Source organism: Rhinolophus sinicus, chromosome 18 (assembly GCF_057876585.1).
Source record: "Rhinolophus sinicus isolate RSI-liver-muscle chromosome 18, RSI-T2T, whole genome shotgun sequence".
NCBI lineage: Eukaryota > Metazoa > Chordata > Mammalia > Chiroptera > Rhinolophidae > Rhinolophus > Rhinolophus sinicus.
In genome coordinates, this window is record NC_142518.1 from 67305190 (window position 1) to 67321042 (window position 15853).

Genomic DNA, 15853 nt, shown 5'->3' on the forward strand with positions numbered 1-15853 from the left:
AAACACCCTCCCCTCCCATTTTTATTCTGGCCAAATTTGGCTTTCCTCCCCCCAGGCTCTAATGCCGACCCAAAGAGCTGTTGGACCCTTTGTGAGGCTATTTACATCCCTCCCTCCCCAAAACTGTTTCCATTCCAATTTCAGTCTGTCTTAATACTCTTGGGAAATTTCCTCTCTGGGGGACAGAACCAGGCACAACAATTCCTTTGCTCAGAAGGTACTATCCCAGGGAATCAAAAAAAAGAGGCAGTCCTAGATGTAGAGAGGGCCCTTTGTGTATTCAGCGAGAGCACAAAGGCTCCAGGGCCGGTAGCCTGGGTTTTCCTCCTAGAAAGTGAAATTGGGGCTTGTGGAGGCGAGTAGAACTGGGAAGCTTATTGGCGAGCTCAGGATTCTTCATCCATGACATCTAGAATATTGCTCAGAAGAATTTTGAAAGTGGGACGTTCATCTGCTTTCTAAAACCAAAGAAAAAGTAAGAGTGTTTAGTGGGCTAGAATCCAGAATTTCAGGGAAATGCAGTGAGTAAGCAGCAAGTGTTTAAGTATATACTCTATGCCCAGTAACATAACCTGTCGATTACAAAAAAGGAAAAATAGTAGTGCTCCATAAAATCCTTGTGCACTTTCCATCTTTAGTAACTCAGGTCATTAATGTGATGAGGACAATTTGCAAATTAAACTGACAAACATATTGATTAAAACAGGGCAAATTCGTTACATAATTGTACACCAATGCATTCTTATTTTGGCTCCTCAACTGAAAATGGCTACCAAAAAAGTTTAAGTGGTCGACAACTGAAATCCTATAAACTCTGATAATTTTTAGTTTGGTTTCAAACACTGTTTCTATCATTCTCATAGCCAAAGTTAACAAAAGAACGAACATTTCAAGACCACCGGCGGCATCACTGGGCAGGGATCCTGAGTACCTGGGACCTTTCATTACCACTGTCTGGTCTCCAGACTAAGGCTCTTTGTGACAGCCATAGTCCATAAGCCCCTGAGGTATGTGGTGATTCAGGGCATATTCATGCCAGAAAGGTCTCAATGCATCAGAATCAAAAAGCCATCAATTTCTTGTTCCTTTGAATCAGTGGTTCTCAAACCTATCTGAGTATCAGAATTTCCTGGGAAATTTAAGAAGACATTTCTGGGTCCCTCTCCAGATACACCTAATCAGAATCTCTGGGGATAAGACCCAGTCATCTGTAGTTTTAAGAGTTCCCCAGGGATTCTGATGTGCAGCCAGTTTCAAGACTGCTACTTTAAACAGGCCGTGGAGAAAGTGCCCATCTGAAACAGCTGACTAGCAGAGTGAGGGTACCCTAGTTTGGAGGGAGCATAGCCAATCACCCTGAATCCTGAGGAGAGAGAAGGAAAATGGCTCTATGGGGTCCTCCCTTTCTCTACACTTTCTTTGGGACCCCCGTCACTTGTTGAAGGGAAATGTGCCATGCTCTAATTCAGATCCTCAATTTTTCATGCCACCAAAAGGGCTCCAGATTCACATGCGCTTCTTGGACACTTTTCTTATTTTAGAAGGGCAGAACTAAGAGCTGAACATTTATTTCCTACGAGAGATTTAGGTTGCCAAATTAAGGTTGCCAAGTAGCTACTGAAAAATGGAGAAGGCACCATTGGAAGAACCCAAGGAGAGAGCAGCAAAGCATTTTAGTAATAGTGGGACAGGCTCCTTATTTTCAAAATACCGCATGCCCCATATTGCACCACATTTTAAAAAAATAGATCACTACCTACTTTAGTTTCCTTTCAAGTCATAGGGTTGTTTTTGTTTGTTTGTTTGTTTTTAAATCTCACTTAGGACCACAGCCAGAGAAGGTTGGCAGTTAGTAAAGTAGAAGAAAGGGTCAAAGACTCCCAAAGGAATCAACACAAATTTTAATGACTTTTCTTTTTTAATGTCTATATATGTAGTTGTCCGAGTGCCTTTGGCTGCCTGGGTAGGCTAGGTGACATGGTCTCAGGGCAACACCTCTCCCTAAAGCTCAGTTGCTATTGGGGTCTGCTAATAATACTCTAGTGAGACTGGAGTGGGCCTGGGAAAGCCTCTGGCTATAAAAGGATTGGGGTGCAGGCAGAGGTCTAAGAATGTGTACAGCTCCATGCAGCCAGGGAGAGTGGGGACTGGGGGCCTGACCGGCTAAATGGGAAAGGAGGTTCAAAGAAATAATTTAAGAGGTCCCAGTAAAACACTTACTTCATGCCAACAGCTGTACATGATGGTATATACCCGCTCTGAAGCTAGATGAGGCCTGTAGAGACGCAGGCCTTGGGCAATGTGTTCAGCGGTTTCACTGTTAGTAAATCTCTCATATGGCATCTTCCCCAGAGAGTAAATCTCCCACATCAAAACCCCTAGAAAATGGGGGAGAAAAGTATTAAGTCAGTTTGCAGTCTTTTTTGGTAGTAGAGATCCTAGTCTTCCTATAGCAACCTCAAAGATTAGACTCAGCTGATTCCCCCCTCTGTGTGTCTTGCATTTTGATCAAACTTCTGCTATAGTACTGACCACACTGGAGGTAATCAGGGTTTGCACTGCACCATTAGATCCTCCAGGAGAGAGACGGCATCTTATTTGTCTTTGTGATTGTAGGGTCTGGCAGAGTCCCTGGTACATAATCAGTATTCAGAAGCTGTCGAATACTGAACGGTTGGTTCCCGTCAATATACTGTAAGTTCTAAGAAGGCAGGGATCGTGTCTTGTTTACTGGTTTTATCCTCAGAAACCCTGTGGTGCCTGACATAGTAGGCATTCCCTAAAGCTTAGGTGAATTAAAGCAAGAAAAAATAATCTCTCTGTGCAGGTTGCAAAGTGTCAGTTTCCCCATTGTGTTCCTCCTCCTTTGAGCTGCATAATCTGTTTAATCTTATCCACTCACCAAAAGCCCAAATGTCAGATTTGCTGCTGAACTTGCTGTACATAAGGACTTCTGGTGGAGACCACCGGACTGGAAATTTGGAGCCTACTGAGCTTGTGTATTCATCATCCAGAACATACCTACAAAGGATTCAGGACTTGTTATGGTTCGGATTTGAAGAGCTTGATATTTGCTTAAGTTTTCCTGGCACAGTCACAAGAGTTGTACAAATACATACATGCCTACAGGCCAGCCAGTGTCTTTTACAAATGTTATTTTTAATATATTCCTATTTTTATGTCTGATTTAGCTTTCCTGATTAACAATATAGTTACAGCAAGGATTGAGTGAAATAAGATGTAATACGTAGTCCCTTCCTCTTCGTTTTCCTTTCTCATTTTTTCTCTTCCCCTTCCTTCTATTCTGCAATTGTCAGTGGTACTTACACTGATTAGGAAAGAAGGCAGGATGGAGTAAAGTCAACAGGATTAACAGATCACAATAAGGTATTGGGAAGATTCACTTAAAAAAAAGAGGGGTGGGGAAAAAGGAGAAGAAAAGGATATAACAATAAAAAGGATGAAAGAAGTGATTTAAATCATTCAGAGAAAGAAAAGGTATAGAAAAATGTTGGGAAAAGACTAGAATGAGAAAAAAGAAAGGGAGAGGATTGAAAACTATAACGCCTCCTCGTGTTTGTACTGTGCTATTTGTACCTTTAGAGGGAAAGATGAAAAAGGCACACTCACCTGGACAGGCCGAAGTCAGATACTTTAACAACTCCTTGATCGTTTACCAAACAGTTTCGAGCTGCCTGTAGTGCAACGGATAGCAGTGAGACTCCATCCCTGGCACATAGGTTAAAGGCACAAAGCTTCTGCCCACCAGGGAAATGAAGCCAGGACGGCTTCATCACCTTCAATTAGAGACACCTTGCCACCTAACAGGAGTCACATGATGCCACTGAGCAATGGTGATGCATTTCCACCACATGGAAAGCCATGTGCTGTGAAGTCATAAGACACTGAGGACGTGAACAATGATTTCATTCACATTGACAATTCCATGACACCCCTTCCTGCACTGAAATGCTGAGCGAATTAAGGGACAACAACAGAAGACAAGTGTGTTTTCTTTTTCTGCCAGTGGGACGAGGGCCCTTTGAGCTTTGGCCTGGCTGAAATAAACAGGAGCAAAAAGTCTGATGCCTCCAGAGCAGGCAGGCAGTGATAGAGTGAAGGGGGGTGGGCGGAGGTTGCGAGAAAGTGGAGAGCATGCTGCTGGTGTAAGGGAGGCAGCTGCTCCTCAGCTCCAGCCCACTGTTAGATGGCCTATGAGATTGTGGATCCAGGGTTACAAGATAGTCTAGATTTTCAAGAGAAGCTGGACATTCAGGGTTTTTTTTTTTAATGTGAAATGTTTCTTTTTGTTTGCTAACTAATATATAACATTTAAAAAATCCATCCACAGGTCCCCAGTTTGTGACTGTGATGTAACCAAATGATGGCTCTGTGCCAGGAGCAGTCCCATTGGGAAGCAGTGTTGCCCGTCTGCCCCTGAAAGACCCCCCCATTTCCTTGGTGTGGCAGGGGGCTGTGAGTGACTGCCACCATGGCAGAGCTCATGGTATTGAGGCTGGACATCCTTGACTGGCTGACCACTGGGGCAGAGGCTCACCTAACTTTTAGTGTTTTGGTTTTTTTTTAGATAAAACTGAAATGATGGCTCCAGCAGCCCTCCTTATCCACGTATGATATGTCTTCCTCTGCGACTTCCCACCCCCTGAGCCCTTGGTCTCAGGCTAATCCTACTGAGGACCCACCAGGTCTCGGTGTAGGAACTGCTTTGACTCCAGGTATTCCATGGCTTCACAGACATCCTTGCACATCTCCAGCAGCTGCTGAGTCTGGAAGCGGCGCATCTCCCTGAGGTAGTTCAGGAGGCAGCCATTGGCCATGTACTCAGTGATGATGAAGATCGGGCGCTGTTTGGTGCAGACGCCATACAACTGCACCAGCTTCGCATGGGAAAGATTCCTACAGGAGAGGCAATGAACCAGTCCTCCCCTTCTGGCTCTGCATTCCAGTCAGAAAGGGACTGGGGTGAAAAGGGGTTAGCCTGGGCGTAGAGTGTCAGATAAAGGACCCCAGTAGCAAGCTGACTTTCCTCCTTCCCACCCTAAACCCCAAACATGCCTAATATATGAGGGTGAGCAGGGACTTGGAAGCCATTAATAGATCAGAAACAACCCCAGAGCTGAATAAACACTAAGGCTAAATCAGAATCAGTCTTCCTTTTGAAAATCTCATTTTTTACAACTACCCCAAATGCTACTAAGATGGTAAACACCCATGATCAACACTAATCTCAACCAATATCTAAGGCAGATAAATGATTACCTTAACAGTTAGGACTCCCACCTGTCAAAGTTTGAACTCAAGCCCTGGTCTCAAATCTCTCTCACTGAAAGTCACCTTAAACCACAGTGAGTTGTCCTCGTAATTCCTAGACTCCCTCAACTGGATTGAGAGTTGAGTTGGATTGTAACTCACATCATGACTTTGGCTTCTTCAATGAACTCATCCTCAGACATGGAGCCTTCTTTGATCATCTTGATGGCCACGTCATACTGGCCTCTCCATTTCCCATACTTCACTACCCCAAATTGTCCGGTCCCCAGCTCCTTCAAGAAGGTCAGATCTTTTGGATCAATTTCCCATGATCCTATAACAACAGAGCCTTGGTGTGAGTCTTTGGGAGTCATGTATGTATAATTTCTACAATAGATAAGAATCCCTACTGGGTGTAGAAATAGGCAAGCAGTAAAACGGAAATTCTCAAGAATACTAATCCATCTTTGCTCAGGTAAATCTCAGGGACAAGGAGTTACTTGTTGAAGTAATCTGGGAATTTTAGGTGCAAGTTAGCCATAAGGCAAGAAGATAGATTAGACGACCTCGTAAAACCCTTTATGATTATGTTTTCTTTTTACCACAATTAAACCTTTATGAATCTACATTCTTGCAGTCCCAGTAGGAGCCACCAGAGGGAGAAAATTATTAAATAACCTGTTGCACTCTGTCTTAACCTTCCTGGAGTCATCTAGTGCAGAAGAGTGTGCTGCAAGGACTCTGGTGAGGCAAGTCTAATTGGATCTGCCAAAGGTAGTCCTTGCAACTGGCCCGTCCACCCTACCCCAGAGAAATAAGCAGTTACCGTAGCCCAGGCCTGCGGTGGAAGGCGCATTCTTGTTTTGTTGAGACACTGGATATTTGAGCCTAGATATGAGTCCTGAAACATACAGAGAGAGTCATGCTGCTAGTGCAGTGTAGGGTGTAGGCGGTGGGACACCTCACACACCCTCACTTAAAACCTCACACTTCCGATGTCCATTTTTCTAGTACATTTTGAATCCCAGAAGATTTCCACAAACCCAGTTTTTTTCTGGAAGTTTCTCCTCTCATAAGAGTTTTCAGGGACGAAAAAAGAAGAGAAAACGCTAGTGGAAAAAGACTCCCCAACTAAATACATCCCCAGCTCCCAGCCCAGGCTTAACTCACATTCTACCTTCTCACTGAAGCTTTTCCCCTCACCAGTCTCCCAGTTTTTAGAATGTCTATACTAAAGCAGGTCCTCAAATAACGTTGTTTAATTATGTTGATGAGATGCCCTAGGAACTTAAATCTTGTTTATCTCAATTAACCTATGGTAAAGTTGGTTTTATTATATGTCATTTTACTTAAAGCCATTGAACTTATCAGCAACGTTAAGTGAAGACTTAACTGTACTTGAAAACTGTCTTGTCTCGTCTGATGTTTTCTAACCTGTATATTCTTTGAGAGGGCAAGGATCTCAGTTAATAATTTTCCTCTAATACCAAGGAAATTGCTGACTACACAGTAGTAACTCAGTGAATACTTGCTGATTGATTAATCACCAGTCTCTTCTATGTCTTCCCTTAGCACTGAGCATCAATCATCAAATAAGAGATCAGTCCCTATGGGTATAAGGTTTGCCTTTGACCACCTGTGTAGTTGACCTCCGGTTGACTTGCACAGCTACGGTAATTCTTACTGCCCTGTGAGGCTTATTCTTTCCCTCACCACCTTGTCCTCAATTGCTTCTCCTGGTTTCTTGTTACACCCTTCTTCTCTAGTGCCACTGGTACTCACCTGCAGAGTTATGCTGATGGTAGTTAATGAGCTCTGGGATGGTGCTGAAAAGGTGCTTCTCAGCCAGGTAATACTGGTTCTGAGGTGTGGAACACACAACATAATGGCGTATCACCCCTTGAGGGTCCCTGAAGAAGTGGATTCTGAGTCAGCAACTTGGGAACAAGGGTCAGTGGAACCCAAGAAGTGAAGTGAGATAAGTTTAAGGGACAGAGGAAATAGGAGGGTCAGACCATTAAGAAGCTGTTGGGTGGGCACCCCTGTCCTTTGTCCCCAGGGCCTTGGAACAGTAGCACTCACCCTGTAGATTTAGCGAACACAGACACAGTATATTTTCCAGCTTTGCTGGAGTCTCTGACAATGAAACCTCCTTCCTTCCCCTGAAACAATGAAAAAGAAACTGATTGTAAGGAAGCGGTGCTCACACTTGTGTCCTAGTTGCCCAAACCTGGGAGAAATTAGAACCCCTGATTTCACTGCCAAATGCCATGTTTCAGCTGCAGCCTCATTGCTTTTGATATTGAAAAGTGTAATTGGGACTCCGTAAAATGATGTTCGTGACACTGCCTTGCCCAAAGGTGGTGGACAGCAGCAAGCCCTCAACTCAGGAGCCTCACTTGTGGAAGGAGAATGCTGTTTGCTTGTGGCCACACACTTACCTCTTGCTTTAGCAGTTCTTCAGCTTGACTCCGAGTCATGTGTTTGGAATACCACCTGTAAAGAGAGAGTGCTTGAGTGACTCCTAGGCCATGATGTAAGTGACTCCAAGATTAAAGTGCCCTCCAGGGCTCATCCATGCCAGTGATTCAGTCAGTTCACTGAACCCCTATATACTGAGTTCTTGTCTTGTGGGTAACACAACTGCTTCCCTTTCCCAAACCCCGGTTGGCACTGAAAACTCATGGAAATGGAGAGTGGAGGGCAAAGGTAAGTGGCAGAGGTTGCAGGGAAGGATTCAGGGACAGGGCACTCAACAATCCACTTCCATGATTAGGGAGAGAGGACAATGGCAGAAGTTTGACATAGTCACCCTTTCAAATGTTTTCTATTAGGTTGTCAACTCTTTCTTTGAGTGTGGTTCTTCTGGATTTGGGGGGCATGGCGATCTCTCCAGCTCTCATAAGCAGATGTTGTTTGGGATGAGGATAAGCTGAAGGTACTAACTTGGGGTGATGGCATCATTTGACCTAGTTGGCAGTGACTTTAATAAAGTATCTTGAAATCAAAATTTTGTTGAAACTACAAAAAAGTATACACTATATTTTATTTCTCCTGGAAGATCATGCACTGGGAACATAAGCATACTCACTCATACATTTCAATGGAGTCTTCTGCTTCAGTGACATAGTTATTAGGGATGTAGCCTTCCTGCCTGTAGAGGAGACATTGTGGTAGATCATCCAGCACTCCCCATCCTGGGGGAGAGACAGAATCATACGCCCGTATCCCTGCACTCAGAACCAATCTCCAATGGAGGTACTTAAGCCACGCCCCTCCCTCGAAATGGATCATATCACTAACCCATTGCTAGGCCAGTGAAGTATGTAGCTTCTGCACGTGCAGCATTGATTACATGTGTATGACAACATGTGGGCCAGACCCTACAGGCTCAGAGAGGTTCCTAGGTGTAGGGCTGGTGTGGACTCACCCATTTTTATCTCGTGCTCGCCACCAGGGTAAGTTGCTCTCCTCCAGGATAAAATATTCATCGCCTTTCCGCAGCTGTAGATCATTTGCATTCATTGGCATGTAATCATAAAGGGCTACAACCTTTTTCAGTTCACTTGAGATGGGCACGGCTGTTGGCTCGGGGGGCAGTGGCTTTTTCAAGATCTGTGTAGGTAGTAGAAAAAAGTAGGGTGGTTTGGCTAGACATCAAGTACTGGCTCCCAACTCTGGCTTCCTAGAGCTACCATTGTAATTCAAATCAGGCATAGTGTTCAGCATCCATTTTTTAAGCACTTACACAGGAGTTCTCAGCCTGGAGTGCACATCAGAATTGTGTAGAGAGCATTTAACAATCCTGACACCCAGGCAGTTTCCCAGACCAATTACATCAGAATTCCTGGGGATGTCACCCAGACATCAGTATTTTCTTCCAGGATAAAAACCATGTACAGATATGATCGGGAAACCTATTTGGCACTAAACTGGTACATGGGTCTACTAAGTGGCTTTGAATCTCAGTTTTCTTATTTGTGAAATGAACATAATAATTCCTGCCCTACTTTATCGCACTTTATAAATGTTGCATTTTTTTACGAATTGAAGGCAAGACCCTCCACCAGCAAAAATATTACAACTCGCTTTATTGCAGTGGTCTGGAACTGAACCCGCAGTATCCCTGAGCTATGTCTATATATGAGGAAGGGCTTTCTAGATCTCAAAAAGTTACCCAAAATATCAAGTTTTAAAGTAATGTATTAGTGGTAGGATCAAGGTATTGGGTATATGGGTGTTTACTATTAAATTCTTTCAACTTTATGTTTGAAAATATTTTTCATTTTAAAAAACTGGGCTTTGTTTTGTTTTAAACAGGCGATTGGATTAAATGGTTGCCAAGAGCTTCCTAATAGCCCTCTCTCATTCCACTAAAGAGGAAGTCCTAATTAGAAGGACAAATTCCCTGTCTCAGCAAGAACACCAATTAACAGTGCCAAGTCCCAGTGGAATTCTAAGACTCTGGTGTGTTTTCCCTGGTGACTGTAAGTTTCTGTTTGAGCAGTAGTAGCACCCAACTTCCCTGTATACCTGGTCCTCCTCAGGCGTAGGAGGAAGAGGCTTTTTTGTCTTCCTGTGAGAACTCCCAGGTTTTAAACCTGCAAAATAAGAAACCGGTGATGATACAGAATGTATCCTAAGAAAGGGCCCGGGGACAGGTTTGGTCAGGGACTTTGCTCTCATCCACAGTGCCTTTAGCAAGTTAGGAAAAGTCTGGGTGGATACAGCCCCATGCCAGGTCGCACGGCTTGGAGAGTCGGGCACTGGCTGAATTTCGGCCCCCACTGATTTCCTCTCCCAGGACCCTCTGTGCAGTAGCCAAAATGTACAAACCTGGGTTTGATAGACCCTTGTGAGTGGGTGATAGAGTCAAAGCAGGGAGAAATTATATTGATCAGATCTCTTACTTCCATTCCTGTTCTCCAAAATTTGGCAGCCCATAGCATTTTTGGCTGTCTGAGAGCAGCAAAGATACTGCCCGTCGATCCAGAAGCAAGGGTGGTATTTCTGTACGAGATCACTGTTGTACCGGATTACTGTAACAGGAGAGAAGAGAAGAGAGGGAGGTCACATCTGACATGTGGGAGAATCCACCATTTCCATTTTTTCCTCTTTGAGCTTAGTGGTGAGCTTCAAACAACTGCCCTGAAGAGAAGCAGACAACAGGGCCAGTTGGCTCACATGTGTGGCCCTGGAGAGTTCCTGTGCAGTTCTCTTCAGTGGTCAGTCATGATGACTATCTCCTGACCAACATGATAAGAATATCTGATGTCTCCAGAGCTCAAGAACAAAAATATGTTATCTATGTTTTCTCGGTAGCCATTACAATCTTCCTGTAAGGCAGTTGTTGATTGTGGTGTTCTTTTCCAGATAAGGGACACAATTTGCTCAAGCCAAACTCTCACTCCAGCTTTCAATACACCAATGTCCCAGCTCCCTGAGTGATCTTTTAGAGATATTTGCCTTAGTGAGAACTTCTGCATCAGGCTTTCTGTATTCATAGAATAGTCAACAGAGAGAGCTCAGGGGCAAATGAAGTGATTCTGCCTCTAGAATAAACATGGTTTCAATCTTAGGGCCATCAAGGTGGGTTGTGCTCATTGCGGGATAAACACAGCAGCTCCATTTCCCTCACAGGGTTGTGAGGCTCAAAAAATCTCTTAGAAGACAAAGTACTTTGAAAAGAATAGCATGGTCTGTAGGAAGGAGGAATTGGTCTTACGGTTTTTAATACTGATGTGCAGGCATGTTAGGCATCTCAAGAACCTCAACATGAAGTCAGACAAGTCATCCTGGGATCATGTTTTCAGACAACAGAAGCAACGACAACTGAAATAATTGACAATAGCTAGCATTGGGGCAAAGACCTAGGCTGGTCTAAGAATACGCACATTGTAGGACATACACATTTCAGCCTTTACTGATACGAAGAAGCCCTGCATAACTTTTGTAAAAAGATAGAAACAAAACAAAACAAAACCTTCCTCTATAGATACCAACTCCAGTTCTTAAGAGCTTGCAAGTCACACTCTACTCACTTAAGGTTTTGGGGGGAAGCCTAGAACCTTCTGGTGGCCAGGTGCATTTTAAAGGCAAAGGAACAAAAGTGCTGTCCTTTTAAAACATGCTATCTTCATGTTTTCTAAACATGGATTTTAAGATTTCTAACCACTCTACCTTGTCCACCCTCACCCCTCACTTTTTCAGCACTCCACTACTGCACCAAGTGTAGGGTGGTGGGAGCTGTTCAGATGGGACGCAGGCTATAAGGGGCTGCATGGTCTATAGAGAATTTTAAAACAACAGTAAAACCAATCAAAATTCTGACTTTTATTATTACCAGGCACTGGGAATTCTGAATAATATTCCATATACTCCTCCCAGCAAGGACTGACTGCTGCCATCACCTCCATCCTCTTCCCCTCCCCCCATTACACTACTCTTCTCCCAGGGTTTTGCAGACCCTCCGGTGCAGGCCTGGACACCAGTAGATATGCCAAGAATTCTTGACAACTAACTACTCTGATGAACTAAGCTATGCTAATATGCTAATGAGGAGCCATAAGGCTTCCTGCCCTCCCCACCTCCAGCACACTCATTACCAAATAATGTCTGCCTCTTAAGAGTTCCCTTTAAGATGATAGTCCTTTTCTTATTGGCTAATCCAGAGCTGATATTTCCAGCTACTTAGGAGAGAATTGCAAAAGCGGAGTGTCTGTTATGGACTGAATGTTTGTGTCCCCTCAAAATTCACATTATGAAGCCCCCAAGGTGATAGTACTAGGAGATGGAGACTTTGGGAGGTAATTAGGTCATGAGAGTAGAGCCCTCATGATGGAATTAGTGCCCTTAAAACAAGAGACTCGAGATTCATTCATATCTCTTACTCTCTCTCTCTCTCTCTCTCTCTCTCTCTCTCTCTCTCTCTCTCTCTCTCTCTCTCTCCCTCCCCCCCATGTGAGGACACAGTGAGAAAGTGGCCAGTCTGCAAGCCAGGCAGAGAGTTCTCACCAAGAACCAAATTAGACAGCACCTTTATCTAGGATCCAGCTTCCAGAACTGTGAGAAATAAATGTTTGTTGTTTAAGCCACTCAGTCTATGGTATTTTGATATGACAGTTCGAGCTGACTAGGACAGTGTTTAAGTGGGAAGGCTAGGACAGACTGCTTACTTCACCAATGCACAGGGCCAGCCCTATACGGGAAGCACTAATGGTTGGTGCACGTTCTCCGAGTACTTGATGGGCTGGTGTCTCATACCCATATTTATTAGGATAATGTCTAGAATTCTGTTTCAGGAATGAATGAATTATTCCTCCCATACTGGTTGTTGGAGTTTTGCCAAGGCCACTCATTCATTTTGGTGAGGTCGCATCATTTGCTTATTTTTGAAGTTGCAGTTAAAATAGGCTCAATTGGGCTTGACTAAACAAAGATTCTAGAGTAAATATGGCCAATTACTTCCTTGTATTGTAACATAGAAGTATCCGCTGCCATGTTCAAGGAAATGGAAGGAGAGAGCCCATAGCTAAGTTCTCAGGCATACAATCTTTGCATGGAAAGTGCCACTGGAAAAAGGTGGCAGCTGGATATGAGGTACCTGAGGCCCTACTTTTTAAATTGAGGTAGAACTTACATATCATAAAGTTCCTATATCTAAGGTATACAGCTAGCCACATTTGTCTACAACCATTTAGCCACCACCCAGATCCAGCACCTCAGAAGGCTCCCTCATGCCCCTTGACATCACGAGTAGCCAGGACACTGATGAGATTCCCATTTCATGTTAGTGATTTTTAATTGGTGCATTTTACCCTAAAATGGGATAACATCACTACAATGGGATTTTATGGCTCCTAGACTATCTCACTATTGACATTACTAGCACCTGGGGCTGTTAGAACTTGTACCTAAATCTCCCAGCAATCATGGTCTTTGTTGAAGGGCACCTACTTTTTGGCTCATGTTGTCAGCCCAAGCAGGTTCAACAAGACATACACCCAGGACTGGAACAACTGGAAAAAAATGCCTTCGGTAAAACATAAGGGAAGGGAAGGCAAAATTGCATCTACCCACACTAATGACCCAACTGAAGTGGTGGTGTTTTCTGTTTGTTTGTTTTAGCTTTATTTCTACTGTAATTTTACTTACCTAATGACCTTTAATAGCTGTGCATAATCAACATAGTAAGGCTAACATCTGAGTCAATAAGCCAAGTTTACAAGCTGGATATTCTTATCCTTGGTCATTACTCATACCTTGAAGATAGTAGGCACTCAATAAATATTTGTTGTGCTGACCTATGACTGGTTTTTATTAGTATTTGAAGTGTAAAGGATATGCTAACTTGTACATGCCACATTTTCTTCCTCTTTTGTTTCTCCCTCAGCTAGTATATGAGTATCTACCTTCCCCTATTTCCAAACTAAATCCTAGGTATCCATCAATGTGGAGCACAAGTTGGTGGTTGTTGTGTAATCCCACAGAAAAGTCAATTAACACAGCTATTTATTGGTCCCTTTCTGTGTGCAAGGCACTTTATGAGGCACTGTGGAGAGAACCAAAGGAGTACAAATATATATGCCCTCTGGAGCGCCTATCTCAGCCTCTGTAAGTATTTCCCTGGCTTGGAAACAGCCTGTTCATTCAGAGCATGGAGTTCAAAGCCTGACCCTGCCACTGACTGACTGAGTACCTTTGGGCCAGTTACTTAACCTCTCTGTGCCTCAGTTTTCTCATCTGTAAATGGGGATGATGAAAATAACTGCCGTATATGGTTAATATGAAGAAGAAATGAGTTAATACACGTAAAGAACTTGAGGATCCTGGATCATAATAAGCACTACTGAAGCATTTGCTTGTTTTGTACCCCCAGAGCTAAAGAAGGCCTCTTATCTCAAAACATGCCAATAACTGAACTGTGTGGTGCAAGATATCACCTACTCATAATACTCAGCATAGGCTTACTCTAGAATACAGACTTGCACCGCTTACCAATGGGGATATATTCTGAGAAATGCGTGATTTAATCGTTGTGCGAACATCACAGAGTGCACTTACAAAAACTTAGATGATAGAGCCCACTACACACCTAAGCTATATGGAATAGCCTATTGCTCCTAGGCTACGAGACTGTACAGAATGTTAGTGTACAAAACTACATGAGATTAAAGCAAGTACAAGAAAAAATGATGCAATAGAAAGACGTGATAAGACGTATGAGGTTGCTTCTGGCATAACATGGCATACCGTTTTACAGCAAACTTCTTTTTATAAGTAGAGAAAGCGTACTCTAAAATAATAATATAAAGTGTAGTAAATACATAAACCAGTAACATAGCCATTTTATCATTACCAAGTATTATGTACTGTGCATAACTGTATGTGCTTTACTTTTTTATGACTCGTAGGCTGGTTTATACCAGCATCACCACAAACATGTAGGTAATGCATTGTGCTACGATGTCATGGTGGCTACACTGCCAATAGGCAATAGGCATTTCTCAGCTCCATTATAATCTTATGGGACCACCATCATATATGCGGTCCATCATTGACCAAAATGTCTTTATGCAGCACATGACTGTATCTTGCAGCCAACTACAGGTGCAAATTCTGGGCTTGAGAACCAAGCAGCATAAAACTATATAATAAGCTTACTCTCTGGAGTCATACAAACCTAGCGATGTGATAAGAATCCAGGCTTCCCCACTCACAAGCTGTGTGCCCTTGAGCAAGTTACTTAACCTCTTTGAGCCTCAGTTCCCTCCTCTGTAAATAGGTGAGTAATACATACTTCCTAAGCTTACTGAGGATTTAATGAGCTAGTACGTTTGAAGCACTTGGCCCAGGGTCTGGTACATAGTAAGTGCTCATTAAGTGTTAGTTATTATCGTTGTTGTTTGCTCAAGGTTGCCATGAGAATTACATGAGATAAGGTATCTAGCTTGGTGTCTGGCACATAACAAAAATTTAATAAATGACCCTTCTCTTCCCACTCCTTTCCTCTTTCAGCTTGAAACATTTGGTAATTTTTATTTCGACCAATTGACTTGCATTCAAGGGACTGAGCAAAGCTGATATAGCCAGCCACCAAGTATCAGAATCTAAATGTTTATTAAGACAAAGGGCTGTCATGCAATAACCCAACCATGCTGTTATCAGTCTGCCATCCTTCCTGTTTCTCTAGGCACTCTTTCCTGATGTCAACTCAACCAGTTAATCTCTCAGTCACTTGACATGTGGCTATATATATACACAAATATGTGTGCATGCATCCTGTGCTACAAGCATTTACAGTCAAGTTTATCTGAACACATTGTATGGTCTATATGAAATGCTGGAACTAAGTTCAGGTTTAGGTCCTCAAAGCTAGGAACATGAAATAGTTACTTGGACAATATGTATCCACCATAAAGATATGTACAGTGCTTTCTTGTGCAGTGCTTTACAGTTTTCCACATGCTTTCACATATATTACCTTATTTGATCTTTAGGACAACCTTGGAGGTAGGTACGTCAGGCATCATTATTATTCCTATTTCAATTGAAGAAACTGAGACTCGGAGAAACTTGTTGG

At 43.1% G+C, this 15853-nt stretch overlaps 1 protein-coding gene across 2 annotated transcripts in view; it reads right to left on the minus strand.

Moving 5' to 3' along the window:
• Nucleotides 1-261: 261 nt before the first annotated feature.
• BTK (Bruton tyrosine kinase) overlaps nucleotides 262-15853 on the minus strand; it is a 32774-nt gene continuing 17182 nt past the window's right edge. Inside the window, exons 6-19 of one of the 2 annotated variants that reach the window (XM_019716678.3) lie at nucleotides 10182-10310; nucleotides 9805-9872; nucleotides 8702-8886; nucleotides 8363-8425; nucleotides 7713-7767; nucleotides 7354-7433; nucleotides 7054-7181; nucleotides 6098-6172; nucleotides 5434-5605; nucleotides 4704-4917; nucleotides 3631-3695; nucleotides 2903-3021; nucleotides 2221-2378; nucleotides 262-458 (exon numbers count right to left, since the gene is read on the minus strand). In XM_019716678.3, coding sequence (XP_019572237.1) covers nucleotides 387-458; nucleotides 2221-2378; nucleotides 2903-3021; nucleotides 3631-3695; nucleotides 4704-4917; nucleotides 5434-5605; nucleotides 6098-6172; nucleotides 7054-7181; nucleotides 7354-7433; nucleotides 7713-7767; nucleotides 8363-8425; nucleotides 8702-8886; nucleotides 9805-9872; nucleotides 10182-10310 — 1583 coding nt within the window. In that variant the 3' untranslated portion in view covers nucleotides 262-386. The remainder of the gene's footprint in view (nucleotides 459-2220; nucleotides 2379-2902; nucleotides 3022-3630; nucleotides 3696-4703; nucleotides 4918-5433; nucleotides 5606-6097; nucleotides 6173-7053; nucleotides 7182-7353; nucleotides 7434-7712; nucleotides 7768-8362; nucleotides 8426-8701; nucleotides 8887-9804; nucleotides 9873-10181; nucleotides 10311-15853) is intronic. The other variant, XR_012493263.2, reaches the window with a different exon arrangement.